Raw genomic sequence first — 17004 nt, forward strand, 5'->3', positions numbered from 1 at the left:
GTCTGTATCCATTGGAGTTCAGAAGAATGAAGGGTGACCTTATTGAAACATATAAGATCCTGAGGGGTCTTGACAGGGTAGATGATGAAAGGATGTTTCCGCTTGTGGGAGAGACTAGGACTAGGGACACAGTTTAAAAATACAGGGTTCGCCCATTCAAGGCAGAGATGAGGAGAACATTTTTTCTCTGAGTTGTGCGTCTTTGGAACTCTCTTCCACAGTGAGCGGTGGAGGCAGTGTCATTGAATATTTTTAAGGCAGAGGTAGATAAATTGTAGACTAACTAGGAAGTCAAAGGGTATCGGGGGGTAGGCGGGAAAGTGGAGTTGAGACCACAATCAGATCAACCATGATCTTATTAAAAGGCGAGCAGGCATGAAGGGGCCGAGTGGCCTACTCCTGCTTCTAATTCGTTTGTTCGTGTGTAACAGTCTCTCTGGACAAATGCTTTGTCTTTTACTACATCTGTTAGTACTCCCTTTGCCTTTTGGGAAATGACATCTTTCTCTTATAATCTCTCCCAACCTCATAGACCTTCCCTTTTGTTCTTCATCTCTCCCTCCCTTCCTTTCATTTGCTCAAAATCTGTTACATTTATAACCTTTGCCAGTTCTGATGAAAGGTAATTGACCTGAAGCATTAACTCTGTTTCTCTCCACCCACAGGTGCTGCCAGACCTGCTGAGTATTTCCAGCACTTTCTGTTTTAATTTCAGATTTCCAGCCTCTGCAGTATATTGCTTGTTTACCCTTTGCTTTTATTGGAACTTTGTTGCTTATTTTGCCTTCTTTTAGTTTGAATAGATCACATGTTAAGGAGGAACAAGAGAGTAAAGAATGTTCCAGATTAGCTATAATTGTCTGTTCTGAATTTCTATCCTGGACTAAGAGTGATATAAGAACATAAGAAATAGGAGCAGGAGTAGGCCTTTCGGCCCCTCAAGCCTGCCCCGCCATTCAATAAGATCATGGCTGATTTGCCCCAGACCTCAACTCCTCTTTCATGCCAGCTCTTCATAGCCCTCAACTTGCCGATATTTCAAAAATCTATCTACCTCCTTTTTAAGTGCTTTCAGTGATCTAGCCTCCACAACTCTCTGGGGTAGAGAATTCCAGACATTCACTGAGAGAAGAAATTGCTTTGCATCTCAGTTTTAAATGAGTGTCCCCTTATTCTGTAACTATGTCCCCTAATTCGAGATTCCTTCGCTAATGGAAACATCTTCTCAACATCTGCCATGTCAAGCCTCCTCAGAATCTTGTACGTTTCAATAAGATCACCTCTCATTCTTCTGAACTTGAATGAATAAAGGCCTAACCTGTTTAGTTGTTCTTGATAAAGTCAACCCCTTCATCCGAATGATCAACCTTGTGAATCTCTTTTGAACTGCCTCCAACGCTAGTATATCCTTTATAAATACGGGGACCAAAACTACAAAGTGCTCCAGGTGTGGCCTCGCAAAAACCCTGTACAGTTGTAACAAGACTTCCCTATTTATAAACTCTAACCCCCTAGCAATAAAGGCCAAAATTCCATTTGCTGCCTTGATTACTTGCTGCACCTGCATGCTAACTTTTTGTGTTTCATGTACAAGAACACCCAGATCCCTCTGTGCCGCACCTTTTTGGAGTCTCTCTCCATTTAAATAATAGTCTGCCTTTTCATTCTTCCTACCAAAGTGCATGACCTCACACTTTCCTACATTAAACTCCATCTGCCAAGTTTTTGCCCACTCACACAACCTATATATATCCCCTTGCAGATTCCTTATGTCATGATGACTTTGTAAACTCCTTTTACAGGGTATGAGAAGGAGAGGATTTTCAGATGGGAGACTTGAACCAAACATCACATCAAGATCTGACTCGATTCATCAGGACCTGAATATCATCGGCCTTTGAATGCGGAAGGAGAAATGTTTGTCTGTTCTGTTTGTGGGAAAAGATTTCAAACATCAGTGTGACTGGAAAATCACCGAGACACACACACACACCCGAGTGAGAGTGTTCCATCGTACTGACTGTGGAAAGAACTTTAACCAGTTACACCCTGAAAAAACATCGCACCATTCAAAGCGGGAGAAACCATTTGCGTCTTCTGTGTGGGGATAAGCCTTGAACTGTTCATCCAAAGGAGCAACACAGGGACGCCCGTAACACGGAGAAACCGTGGAAATGTGGGGACTGTGGGAAGGGATTCAATCGCCCATCCCTGCTGGAAACTCATCGACGCAGTCACACTGGGGAGAGGCCGTTCACCTGCTCCGTGTGTGGGAAGGGATTCACTCAGTCATCCGCCCTGCTGAGACACCACCAAGTTCACACTGGAGAGAGGCCGGTCACCTGCAGTGAGTGTGGAAAGGGTTTCTCTTGTTCATCTGACCTACTGACACACCAGCGGGTTCACACTGGGGAGAGGCCATTCACCTGCTCCATGTGTGGGAAGGGATTCACCTGTTCATCTGACTTGCTGACACACCAGCGAGTTCACACTGATGAGAGACCCTTCAAGTGCTCTCACTGTGGGACTGGGTTCAGACAATCATTTCACCTTACTGTACACCAGCGTATCCACACTGGAGAGAGGCCATTCACCTGTTCCGTGTGTGGGAAGGGATTTTCTCAGTCATCACACCTACTGACACACAAGCGAATTCATACTGGGGAGAGACCATTCACCTGCACTGAGTGTGGGAAGGGATTCACTTGTTTATCTAACCTGCAGAGCCACCAGCGAGTTCACACTGGGGAGAAACCTTTCAAGTGCTCTCACTGCGGGACTGGGTTCAGGCGATCATCTCACCTCACTGAACACCAGCGTATTCACACTGGGGAGAGGCCGTTCACCTGCTCCGTGTGTGGGAAAGGATTTGCTCGTTCATCCCACCTGCTGAAACACCAGCGAGTTCACACTGGGTAGACATGTTCTGTGTGTGGATAAGCCTTGAACTGATCATCCAAACTGGAGAACCACAAGGACACCCGCACCACGGGGAAACGATGGAAATGTGGAGACTGTGGGAAGGGATACAGTTGCCCATCTCTACTGGAAACTCATCGACGCAGTCACACTAGGGAGAGGATGTTCTCTTAAGGTCTGAAGTTCTGTTAATGGATGATAAATACCTAGTAGTTCAAGATAATTGAGTGAATAGGTGTTGGGTGTTAATTAGTTAATTGTATTCAAGTGTGTACATATAAAGGAGCCAGCCAACACTGGTTGGTGGTGTTATTTGGAGGGCAGAAGTAAGCTCTGTGGCAAGCAATAAACAATCTCCACCAAAGCATCCGAGTCTCAGTGTCTTCTTCACAAACAGGCTTGGAAGTTTCTCTTAACACATTCACCTGCTCCTTGTGTGGGAATGAATTCACTCAGTTATCCAACTTGCAGACACACCAGCGAGTTTGAAAGTGATTGCAGGTGTTGGATACTGCTGTTCTTAATGCTGTTCATCACATTCAGGACTGAACCATGTTCATTCTGATGGTTAAAGAAAGATCTGCATGTATACAGCACCTTCCACTACCTCAGGACATGTTAAAGTGCTTTACAGACAATGAAGTACAATTGAAGTGCAGTCACTGTTATAATGCAGGAAACACAGCAGCCAATTGCACACAGCAAACTCTCTGGAGTGGGACTTGAACCCACAACCATCTGACTGAGAGGTAACAATGGTAACAACTGAGTCACAGTCAGGGTTCAGTTCTGTTGATGTGAACTGGTGTTAGGATCACTGGACCTTGTAACATGATTATATCTTATAGATTATGATTTTTTTTTAATTCAAGATGGAATCCAGGTCAGCTGACCTCACCTCCACTCTGTAAAAGGTTACCAGGACAACAGAGGGAACAGATCAAAGACTGTTTTCTGAAGAACAGAGACTACAGCACTAACACCTGATGAACAATGGGTTTCACCCTCCCAGACTTTTGGATTGTAAAACAAGGAGTCAGCCATTGAGAACATGCAAATGAACCGGCAGGTGGTAACACCTGGGGGCAGTGGAAAGGCCGAGTAGCTATGTGAAACTAGACTTCTGGTCTTTGTATTTTGGAGAAGAACAATCAACCATTGAATTCTAGGACCAGATAAATTTAACCGACTTTCTGGAGTAAAACAAGCTATAAGGAATGAACCATCACATTGTGGCCTCAAGCAGGATGTAAGACCAGAACCCATTGAGGTGAAGCCTCAAGGGAAGCTGTAAGAGAAGGCACCCAGCAGGGGCAGCTGGAGAGAGCGAGAGAGAGTGAACACCTGCTCTCTGAAGATATACAGTGAAAGTCTGGAAACTTGAAGCCTTTTTCTTTGAGAGTCGAAGTCTGCGGATTTTTAAATGGCCACAGGATCACCGAAAATCATATTATCCATGGATGTCCAGGTCAGAAGCGCTTGGAGAAGTGAAGGAAGGAAAATATTGTGCTTTTGAAAAGACTGGGTGATCCAGCCCATTGAACTGAGAGGAATTTGGGACTTTTAACCAAAATGGATTTTATCAAAAAGACTGTGTAACTTGTCAGTGTGATGAGATATTCAAGAGTTGAATACAATCAAATATATTTTATTTACTTAATGTGGGGTGTCAGCTATTTACAAAGTGCTGTTTAATTATTGGGGATTTCTTTTAGTTTAGTTTGAATAAAAGACTTAAATGTGAAATCTTGTGTAACTTGTTACATTGGTCTGGGGCTTCATATCTTGTATTTTTCACGTTAATCTCTCTGGAAAGTGGGATTATACTGGAAACCTCTTCTGTTGGCACAGACACGGTGGCTGAAGGCCCTCCTTCTGTGCTTTACATTTGCTATATTTCTAATCTGATAGTTGGGGTTTGTTTCTGCTGATATTAAGAACCCCTACAACTTGGCTGGAGTTTAGTGTTCTGAATAAATCACAATTAATTCCCCTTGTTTTAAACACTTTTTTCTCTTTCCCACCTGAGTGTTTAGCATCACCTGGCTGGAGCTCAGAAAGGACAATCTGGGGGGAGGATCGTACGGCAGGAACAGAACTTCAGCCTGAACACAGTCCTTCAGGATCACACTGAGAGGGACAAACGGCACTTTGAACTTTCTCTTATCTTTTCACTGACAGCAAAGTCCCCGTGTGGGTTAATCCTGAGGTCTGTAAGAAATGTGTCCCAGCCGCTCTCTTCTGTGGTTCGGAGCTCCTGGGCACAGAACAGAAGGCTCCTTTACAACTGTGTTTAAAGTCAGGAAGAACAACAGTGAATGCTGGAAACATGCTGTCAAATCAGAGATTGGTGTAAAACTGGGAGCTGAATGTTGCCTGACTCCCCCAACTATCTTACACTGAACCCAGTTTGGAACAATATGGATTCTGTTTCCAGGAGAATAGGGACAAATATCACCCACAATTGAGGGAGACAAAAGCAGCAATTAGAGAAACTGAGAGATCTTTGAAATAGAAGACGGTGCACAATTCATCAAACACAATGCTCTGCATTCACCAAGATCATGGCTGATCTTCTACCTCAACTCCACCTTCCCGCACTATCCCCATATCCCTTAATTCACTCAGTACCCAAAAATCTATCAATCTCTGTCTTAAATATACTCAATGACTGAGCATCCACAGCTCCCTGGGGTAGACAATTCCAAAGATTCACAACCCTTTCAGTGAAGAAATTTCTCCTCATCTCAGTCCTAAATGACCGACCCCTTATCCTGAGACTGTTTTAGATTCCCCAGACAAAACAAAGAACAAAGAACAGTACATCACAGGAACAGGCCATTCGGCCCTCCAAGCCTGCGTCGATCTTGATGCCTGCCTAAACTAAAACCTTCTGCACTTCCGGGGTCCGTATCTGTCTATTCCCATCCCATTCATGTATTTGTCAAGATACCTCTTAAACGTCTCTATGGTACCTGCTTCCACCACCTCCCCCGGCAACAAGTTCCAGGCACTCACCACCCTCTGCATAAAGAACTTGCCTTGTACATCCCCTCTACACTTTGCCCCTCTCGCCTTAAACCTATGTCCCCTAGTAACTGACTCTTCCACCCTGGGAATAAGCTTCTGACTATCCACTCTGTCCATGCCGCTTATAACTTTGTAAATCTCTATCATGTCGCCCCTCCACCTCTGTCGTTCCAGTGAAAACAATCCGAGTTTATCCAACCTCTCCTCATAGCTAATGCCCTCCAGACCAGGCAACATCCTGGTAAACCTCCTCTGTGCCCTCTCCAAAGCCTCCACGTCCTTCTGGTAGTGTGGCGACCAGAATTGTACGCAATATTCTAAGTGTGGCCTAACTAAAGTTCTGTACAGCTACAGCATGACATGCCTATTTTTATACCCTATGCCCCGGCTGATGAAGGCAAGCATGCCGTATGCCTTCTTGACTACCTTATCCACCTGCATTGCCACTTTCAGTGACCTGTGGACCTGTACGCCCAGATCTCTCTGCCTGTCAATACTCCTAAGGGTTCTGCCATTTACTGTATACTTCCCACCTGCATTAGACCTTCCAAATGCATTACCTCACATTTGTCCGAATTAGACTCCATCTGCCATTTCTCTGCCCAAGTCTCCAACCGATCTATATCTTGCTGTATCCTCTGACAATCCTCATCGCTGTCCACAGCTCCACCAACCTTTGTGTCGTCCGCAAACTTACTAATCAGACCAGCTACATTTTCCTCCAAATCATTTATATGTACTACAAACAGCAAAGGTCCCAGCACTGATCCCTGCGGAACACCACTAGTCACAGCCCTCCATTCAGAAAAGCACCCTTCCACTGCTACCCTCTGTCTTCTGTGACCGAGCCAGTTCTGTATCCATCTTGCCAGCTCCCCTCTGATCCTGTGTGACTTCACCTTTTGTACCAGTCTGCCATGAGGGACCTTGTCAAAGGCTTTACTGAAGTCCAAATAGATAACATCCACTTCCCTTCCTTCATCAATCATCGTTGTCACATCCTCAAAGAACTCAATCAAATTAGTGAGACACGACCTCCCCTTCACAAAACCATGCTGCCTCTCGCTAATACGTCCATTTGTTTCAAAATGGGAGTCAATCCTGTCCCGAATAATTCTCTCTAATAACTTCCCTACCACTGACGTAAGGCTCACCGGCCTATAATTTCCTGGATTATCCTTACCACCCTTCTTAAACAAAGGAACAACATTGGCTATTCTCCAGTCCTCTGGGACCTCACCTGTAGCCAATGAGGATGCAAAGATTTCTGTCAAGGCCCCAGCAATTTCTTCCCTTGCCTCCCTCAGTATTCTGGGGTAGATCCCATCAGGCCCTGGGGACTTATCTACCTTAATGCTTTGCAAGATGCCCAACACCTCTTCCTTTTTGATAATGAGATGACTGAGACTATCGACACTCCCTTCCCTTGGCTCATTATCCACCAAGTCCTTCTCCTTGGTGAATACTGATGCAAAGTACTCATTTAGCACCTTGTCCATTTCCTCTGGCTCCACACATAGATTCCCTTCTCTGTCCTTGAGTGGGCCAACCCTTTCCCTGGTTACCCTCTTGCTCTTTATATACATATAAAAAGCCTTGGGATTTTCCTTAATCCTGTTTGCCAATGACTTCTCATAACCCTCAATCCCTTTGCTCCTCTGCCCCATTTAGACTCTTATTTTCCAGTAGTTTGTGGTCTCCTTATTCTTCCTAGCAAAATACATCACCTCACACTTATCGATATTGAAATTTATTTGCCAATTACAACCCCATTCTGCAAGTTTATTAATGTTTTTATGCATTTTGTCCATTTTCCTGAGGAGTAACTCCATCTCCCAATTTGGTGTCATCCACACATTTTGAAATTGTACTTCCAATTCCTGAGTCTAAATCGTTGATATAAATGACGAATAACAGTGATCCCAGCACCGATCCCTGTGGAACACCACTTCCCACCTTCCACCAGTCTGTGTAGCTACTCTTAACCCCTACTGTCTGTTTTCTGTTTTTTAACCAGCTTGCTATCCATAACAGTCTGTACAATCTGCAAGGAGACCAAGATCAGGCTGTGTGGAGTGAAGGACCAGGCAGCAGAATGGATGGAAATATGGTTACAACACAGAAATCAGAGGGTTGGATTTACAGGGAGTTCATAGCCGTGTCTGGTGAATGTGACCGTCCACACTCATTGTGTGAGCTGTGGGAGCTCATCAAACTCTCCCAGTTAAAGACTGACCAACAGATCAGCTGGAATCAAATGGTTCCAGTCATGGAAGGAGTGTTAAACAGCCTGTGAATTCTTCCACTAATTCACACTGTTCTCCAAGGGAAGAGTTCAAAGAGAAACAATCACTGCACTGTGTTATTTCCTGAAATAATCCCTGCTGTCTGTCCTGAATGAATCCATTTCAGTATCAAATGTTGAAATGTTTGATCCACATCCACAGGTTCCATCTGTTTAAAACCACAACAGAAAAAGGCCAGTTTGTTCCTGGAGTCTGACAGAAATCAGCTTTCAAGATGATGCAGAGTTTCAGCCAATGAGGGCAATCGGTGCCACAGGCCCCACCCTTCACACGCCCTACTGGTTGGCAGGCTGCTCAGGGAGTATCTGAAAATGGAGGAGAAATGGAGACTGATGAGGGAGAATTTGGAAGTGGAGGAGAAATAGAGATTGGTCAGGGAGTGTCTGTAAATGACCAAGGATTGATAAATAGTGAGAAGGATCATACCAGAATTCTGGAGGATATTGACAGACTGGTGCAATGGGCAGATGAAATTTAATGCAGAAGAGTGTAAAGTAATGCATTTCAGAAGGATGAATAAGAAGAGGCAATATAAACTAAATGGAGAGATGGTGACATCGTGGTAATGTCACTGGACTAGTAATTCAGACACCCACGCTAATTCCCTGGGCACACCACCATGGCAGTTTGTGGAATATAAATGTAATTAATAAAAATCTAGAATTGAAAGCTAGTCTCAGTAATGGAGCCAGGAATCTATCATTGGTCCCATCTGGTTCACTAATGTCCTTTATGGAAGGAAATCTGCTGTCCTTACCTGGTCTGGCCTACATCTGACTCACAGCAATCTGGTTGACTCTTCGCTGCCCTCTGAAATGGCCGAGCAGGCCAGTCAGTTTCTCAAGGGCAAATAGGGATGGGCAATAAATACTGGCATTGCCAGCGATGACCACATCTGTGAAAGTAAAACAAATCAGTTTAGGATCAGGGAGAGCTGGGGGTGCATGTACAGAATCCTTTGAAGGTGACAGGACAAATTTCTAAAGACGTTCAAAAAGCAGATCAGATCATTGGCTTCATAAATCGAAGTCTCGAGTACAGAGGCAAGGGGCTGAATTTTATGAGTGTGCCGCAGTTCACGGCGGTGCATTCTAAGAATGGCATACATCCCGTGCCAATGTGCCGTCCCTGAGCCCCCGCGATATTACATGCGGGGGCTCATTTAAATACAGGGGACGGAGAGGCCATGCCTGATGATGGAGAGGACGTAACCTCTGCATCCCTGGCAACGGCGTCCGGTGCCATTTTGTAGGCACGGCACCATTTTTAAAGGGTTTTAAGCCCTTACGAATAGGTTTAATTTTTAAAGGAGAAATATGAATAATTGTAATGACAGATAAAAATAAATGATGGAGGCCCTTCCCCAACCCCCCAGTGGTCATTTCAGGCAATGAAATGACCATCCATTGATTATTCAAATACCCAAACTTTCCCCCCAACCTTTTGCCCTTCAACCCCTTCCCACCATCCCCACGTCCAATAAGAATTGATTTCCCCACTCCTCCACCCCTCCTGCCCTGAAAATTTTATTTCTCGCCTAGAAATTCATACAGAAGGCACGCGGATCACGAACGGCAGCCGTAATCTCAGAGTGGGACAGCTGCCGCCTGCAGGAAAGGTTATTTAAATATTTTAAATGGCCATCTACATATGCTGATGAAGGGCCCATCGCCAGCTGGAGTGGGGGGAGAGGGGGCCGCACCGAGGTCCCGCCGCCACTGGTAATGTGTGGCGGGCACTTCTCAATGTCGTGGGTCAAGGCGGGCCGCTCCCTGCAACATTTTACCCACCCCCACGCCGCAACCCGCAGTGGCGACGGTTTAGTAAAATTCAGCCCAAGGAGGTTTATAAATCACTATTTAGAACAGAGGAAACCGGAGCAGGAGTAGGGCATTCAGCCCCTCGAGCCTGCTCTACCATTCAACTAGATCATACCTGATCTGCCTCAACACCATTTACCCATACTATCCCACATTCCTTGATACCTTCAACATCTATAAAGCTATTGATCTCTCTCTTCAACATACTCAATGACGAAGCCTCCACAGCAGACTCAGCTGAGGTATTGTGTCCAGTTCTGGGCACCAAACTTTGGAAAAGAATCGGGACCTTGGAGAGGGTGCAGAGGAGATTTACTGGAATGATACCAGGGATGAGGGGTTTCAGTTCTCTGGAGAGGCTGGAGAAGCTGGGATTGTTCTCCTGAGAGCAGGGAAGGTTAAGGGGAGATTTAAAAGACGTGTTCAAAATGATGAGAGTGGAATGGGAGACATTGTTTCCACTGGCAGGAGGGTCAGTCACCAGAGGACAGAGATTTAAAATAATTAGCCAATAAAGCCAGTGGGAGGAGGTGAGGAGAAATGTTTTTAAGCAGCGAGTTGTTCTGATCTGGAATTCACTGCCTGAAAGGGTGGAGGAAGCAGATTCATTAATAACTTTCAAAAGGAAATTGGATAAAAACTTCAGAGGCACAATCTTCCAAAGCTACGGGGAAAGTGTCGGGGAGTGGAATTAATTGGATAGTTTTTGTTGGAGAAATCCAGATTATGTCCAATTATTCAACAAATTCTCCGGACTCAGACTTTGAGAATAAACACTTTATTCATGATATCATGGGGAGCACACCTTACCTAAAAGCGGTCCAGTGCTACTCCACCGGACAAAGGAAAATCCACAACGGATATACAGTTACTCAGCCCATCCCGGCTGGACATAATCCAATCATCACGGTTATTGATTACATACATTACACATAGTACCTATTAGATTACTGATTAGGCATCATGTGGCAACGTGATCAGCTCATGCAAGCCCCTGATCACCAATTGATGATCTCAGGCCCCATCACTTATCCTTGAGTCTTCCAACTGTCACTTTTAATTGGGCCTGCATTCCTGAGGGTGCCGTGCAGTCTGCAGTTACACTGATAAGAGGGGCCCCTCTCGTTGTTTGTGCTATGCTGTACCAGGCTCAAACTGCGAGCTAACTAATCTGTCCCACAATGCCTCGGTCAAATACTCCATTTTGTAACAATATGTAGCTATACTTTCAACTTATATATGAGAGTAAATATATATATATTCACTAGGATTATATTAATCTACTTACTCAAATAACAGTTATAGAAGGAAAAGCTCAGCAAACTTCTCCCACAGTTTTAGCAGAGACACAATGGACCGAAGAGCCTCCTTTTGAGCTGTACATTTATATGCAATTTCAACAATTAGGGAATATCTGTATAAGAATAAGAAATGGAGAGTGGTCAGTGAGAGCCCATCACCAGAACTGAGAGATGTTACAATGGACAGGGAGGGCCAGAGTGTCAGAGGAGGGGGAGAGAGAGCACGTACACACAGATAGAGTCAGCACTTTCAGGGAAGGAGAGAGAGAGGGGAACCAGTGAGTATAGAACTGAACCCAGTCAGAGTCAGCACCTTCAGGGGAGGAGAGAGAGAGGAAGCACTCAATGTAGAAATGAAACCGCCGGAGTCAGCACCGTCGGGAGGAGAGAGAGGGAAACCGGAGTCAGCTGTTACGCTCACAGAAGGAGCCAAGGATGAAGCATGAAGTGAAGTGGAGCAGTTACAAACAATAAAAAATGAACTGGTGAGTTAAACTTCAAAACATGGACACTTTGCTGCAGACAAGATTGGGTAGGGGTCAAGTGACTCCCTCCTGTAATACAAAATACATCTGGGCTGTTGGAGACCAAAACCCATCATCACATCTGGTCCAGCCCTGGGAAGACATTAAAATGGGAAACAGGCAATTCAAAGCAAAGTGGCTCCTATCTTCAACAATTGAGTTATCAAAGACCCTGGCAGAGAGGGAGACTGTGGATTCAAAACCAAAATAATAGGTGTGACCTAACACCACGGTATCATAATGAGCCATCTTCAAATCCCATTTTTAACAATGGTGCACGTTCAAAGACATTGTATAAACCCTTGAAGGGGAGAGAATTCTTTGATCACATGACTGAAACCAAGCTGATAAGACTTTTTCTTAAAGAGAGAGATAGAGACTGAAGGCCATACTTCCAGCCAGAGAAGCTGTGAGGTTGACCAGCTGAGCAAAGGTGCCCGGTCTGCAAAAACAGTTTCAAACATCTTTGAACAACTGAGGCAGAGAGAAATTACAAGTTGTCTTTGAATTCCTCACCAGCGGAAATAAACCAGAAATCTGCAACACTTCAGTAAGTTCAAGACGACAAACATCCAGGCCTGCACCTTTGAAAAGACTTTCTCGCTGAGATTATTAAACAAGTTTTTGCAAACCACAAACTCTTACATCACTTGGGACTTTAAGTGCATCTTACCTTTTCCTTTCTATCTAACTATCCTTATGTGTATTTATGTGTGTGAATGTGAGTGGGTGAAAGTTGTGAACAATTCAGTTATTGTGGAAAAAATAGTTATATTTGTTTCTTTAAACCTATGAGAAAACCTTTTGTTGGTCTGTTTATTTGACCCTTAAAACACTCAGGGGCTGAAACACTAGTTTAACAAAAACACTATCTGTGATCAGTCGGGAGGTGAAAGGTGGAAGCCAGTCACCCCATTTCCTACCTGTCTGTAACAGGGGACTGATTGTAATGTATCCAGGTTTACCGATGATACAGAGTTAGGTGAGAAAGTGAGCAGTGAGGAGGACACAAACAGAGGGATCCAGACAAGTTGGGTGAGTGGGCAAGAACATAGCAGATGGAATGCAATGTGTAGAAGTGTGAAGTCATTCACTTTGATAGGAAAAATAAAAAGCACAGTTTTTGACAGAATGGTGAGAGACTGAGAAATGTTCTCACTCAAGAGTGACCTGGTGCCCCTGTACGTGAATCACAAAGCCAACATGCAAGTACAGCAAGAAATTAGGAAGGCAAAAGGCATGTTAGCTTTTGTTACAAAGGGATTGAGGTATAAGAGTAAAAAAGTCTGACTACAATTAGGCAGGACATTGGTGAGGCCACACAGGGAGTAGTGTGTGCAGTTTTGGTCTCCTTACCTAAGGAGGGACAGACATGTCCTTGAGAAGGTTCACTAGTCTGGGTCCTGGGATGAGGCAATTGTTCTATATATTCACAGTGTTTGGGCACCTCTGGAAAGGCCAGTATTTATTGCCCATTCCTGACAGCACTTGAGGTGAGTCACCTCCTTGAATATAACTGAGTGTTCTTTTTTATTCATTTATGGGATGTGGGCATCACTGGCTATGCCAGCATTTATTGCCCATCCCTAATTGCCCTTGAGAAAGTACTGGTGAGCTGCCTTCTTGAACAGCTGCAGTCCATGTGAGATAGGTGCACCCACAGTGCTGTTAGGAAGGGAGTTCCAGGATTTTGACCCAGCGACAGTGAAGGAACAGCAATATGGTTCCAAATCAGGATGGTGTGTGACTTGGACGGGAACTTGCAGGTGGTGATGTTCCCATGCATCTGCTGCCCTTGTCCTTCTAGTTGGTAGAGGTCGCGGGTTTGGAAGGTGCTGTCAAAGGAGCCTTGGTGCGTTGCTGCAGTGCATCTTGTAGATGGTACACACTGCTGCCACTGTGCATCGGGGGTGGAGGGAGTGAATGTTTGTAGATGGGGTGCCAATCAGCAGGCTGTTTTGTTCTGGATGGTGTCAAGCTTCTTAAGTGTTGTTGGAGCTGCACTCATCCAGGCAAGTGGAGAGTATTCCATCACACTCCTGACTTGTGCCTTGTAGATGGTGGACAGGCTTTGGGGAGTCAGGAGGCGAGTTACTCGCTGCAGGATTCCTGGCCTCTGACCTGCTCTTGTAGCAACGGTATTTATATGGCTACTCCAGTTCATTTTCTGGTCAATGGTAGCCCCTAGGATGTTGACAGTTGGGGATTCAGTGATGGTAATGCCATTGAATGTCAAGGGGAGGTGGTTAGATTCTCTCTTGTTGGAGATGGTCATTGCCTGGCACTTGTGTGGTGCAAATGTTACTTGCCACTTATTAGCCCAAGCCTGGATATTGTCCAGGTCTTGCTGCATTTCTGCACAGACTGCTTCAGTATTTGAGGAGTTGCGAATTGTGCTGAACATTGTGCAATCATCAGTGAACATCCCCACTTCTGACCTTATGATTGAAGGAAGATCATTGATGAAGCAGCTGAAGATGGTTGGGCCGAGGACACTACCCTTGGGAACTCCTGCAGTGATGTCCTGGAGCTCAGATGATTGACCTCCAACAACCACAGATATCTTGCTTTGCGCTAGGTATGACTCCAACCAGCAGAGAGTTTTCCCCCTGATTCCCATTGACCTCAGTTTTGCTAGGGCTCCTTGATGCCATACTCGGTCAAATGCTGCCTTGATGTCCAGGGCAGTCACTCTCACCTCATTTCACTGGGTGGATAAGACTCAACCAGATTTCTGTGGGTCTGGAGTCACATGTAGGCCAGATCGGGTAAGGACAGCAAATTACCTTCCCGAAAGGAAATTAGTGAACCAGGTGGGTTTTCGGACAATTTGGTAGTTTCATGGTCACCATTACTGATACTGGCTTTTTAATCCGAGAATTATTTCATTAATTGAGTTCAAATCCATGAACTGCCATGGTGGGATTTGAATAAGTGTCTCCACATCATTAGGCTAGGCCTCTGGATTACTAGTTCCGTAACATAGCCACTATGCTACAGCACCCCCACTATGATCCATCTCCTCCTGTGAGGAGAGATTGAGTAGACTAGGTCTATATTCCCTGGAGTTTAGAAGAATGAGAGGTGATCTGACTGAAACATAATAAATTCTTAAGGGACTTGACAGGGTAGATGCTGAGAAAATGTTTCCCCTGTCTGGGGAATCTAGAACACCGGGTCACAGTCTCAGGATAAGGGATCAGCCATTTAGGACTGAAATGAGGAGAAATGTCTTCACTGAAAGGGTTGTGAATCTTTGGAATTGTCTACCCCAGGGAGCTGTGGATGCTCAGTCGTTGAGTATATTTAAGACAGAGATTGAAAGATTTTTGGGTACTGAGTGAATTAAGGGATATGGGGATAATACGGGAAGGTGGAGTTGAGGTAGAAGATCAGCCATGATCTTGGTGAATGGGAGAACAGGCTCGAAGGGCCAAATGGCCTCCTCCAGCTTCTATTTCTTATGTTCATTAAACCTCAGTCTGGTTCCTCTCGAGCTGCTGAGTGAGTGAATTAAATCTTTCTTGACAAAACACCAAGATACCAGACTACAAGTTATGCCCAAAACATCATTTATTGGTTACAAATCACAACTTAGTTAAATCTGGGCACACAGACACTTTATAAACATGTATAAACACATAGAAATGTAATCAGAGTTATCCAGCAGATGCGCACTAGTAGGGAGAGTATTTCACAAAACAAAAGCAAAGGCAGGGGTGAGAGTGGACAAAGATCAAAAGGCCTGGAAATTATTGGCCAAAGAGTAAATAAGTCTGATTTTTCTTTGACAAAGAATAATGTAATTATCACACTATTATTGAAGCAGACTGGTTGAGTAATGGTAATTTTGTACCATTTTCCATATGTAATGAATAAATTTTCACTGTTCTCAGAATACAATTTCAAGAGACTCACCTGACAGCTGATAATTGGTTTTACAGAGCTTCATGTTCTCAATGTCCTGCTTCTGTCTATTTATAGCTTGTTCATGTAAAAGGTGTTCTGTGAAGATGTGTCAGTTTTACTGGAAAGCAATATATATAAACATACCAGATGGCACGTTCTGGTACCTTGGTAAGTGATGTGCAAAAATCAGTCGGTATATAAATTAATAAAAAGTAAACATTTATGAGACATTGACAATCCAGAAACATTAACATAAGTGGGGTAATTTTTCTTATTTTGTGCTGTGACATAATCACCTGAATGAAGCAGAAAGTAAAACCAGGTAGGGAGGATTGTATACCAGTTATACAGCCTGTCCAATTTACTGTCCATTAACTTAAATGGACAGGAATATCACATACATTCTGTTAGGAGCATGTGATACTCCTGATCCAATTTTCTTTTAGATAATTATTTACCTCCAAGCACAAAAGAGGAAAATAATCTTATTAACTTTAGCAAATGTGGTGCCTCTACAGATAGAATGATTGTTTTGAAATATCATGACTCATGGTAGATTCTTTAATTTAAAATAATTAGTCACATTATAAAGATTCTAAACTAAAATAATCTTGTTTGCAGTGCAGATCTCATTATAATTTTAATGAATATTAATTAAAAACCTGTTTTTCCTCTTCAAAGGATCCAAATATAATGCAATCTAAAAATTGTCCCAGATCTTGCTAGTGACAGTGGAAAAGTAATGAGACTGGTGTTGTTCCTCAAGGTAACAAATCCTGCACTCCAGGTCCCACTACCTGGTGGGACGTCCTGCCTCATGTGCCCAAAGATGTGCAGGTCAAGAATTGGCCTGTTCAGTGACCTGAAGACCCATGGCAGAAACTCGTGACATTGAGTAGACGTCATCCTCGAATCGAGGGACAGCCGACGACAACCTCTACAGTAACAAGTTTGAGGTTCTGTTGCATCATCCCCAAATCAGGCTCAAAAGTTTGGTCATGGCCCTGTGACATTGCAGCAGGTCCAATGGACAGCTGTATATCCCAACAGTGATGAACACTTCTGGCTCCTGTTCTACTGCATCAATTGGTCCAGTGGCAGCTGCATTTAACAGCAAGGTGAGCCGAAAATCATAACTATTGTGTTGGTTTGGAGAAAGGCAGCACTCTGTATATACATATTCATACATTGTATT

At 44.1% G+C, this 17004-nt stretch overlaps 2 protein-coding genes across 2 annotated transcripts in view; one reads left to right on the top strand and one right to left on the bottom strand.

Annotated features, from left to right (window-relative positions):
• Nucleotides 1-17004, bottom strand: part of LOC137349252 (zinc finger protein 229-like) — a 725490-nt gene that overhangs the window by 543207 nt on the left and 165279 nt on the right. The gene's annotated exons all lie outside the window — the stretch shown is intronic.
• LOC137348439 (zinc finger protein 229-like) lies at nucleotides 2125-4785 on the top strand (the record flags this gene model as incomplete). Its single annotated transcript, XM_068013749.1, has 1 exon — nucleotides 2125-4785. A coding segment is annotated over one exon (795 nt), but the record flags the coding sequence as incomplete, so codon positions are not given.

Source organism: Heterodontus francisci, chromosome 34 (genome assembly GCF_036365525.1).
Source record: "Heterodontus francisci isolate sHetFra1 chromosome 34, sHetFra1.hap1, whole genome shotgun sequence".
NCBI lineage: Eukaryota > Metazoa > Chordata > Chondrichthyes > Heterodontiformes > Heterodontidae > Heterodontus > Heterodontus francisci.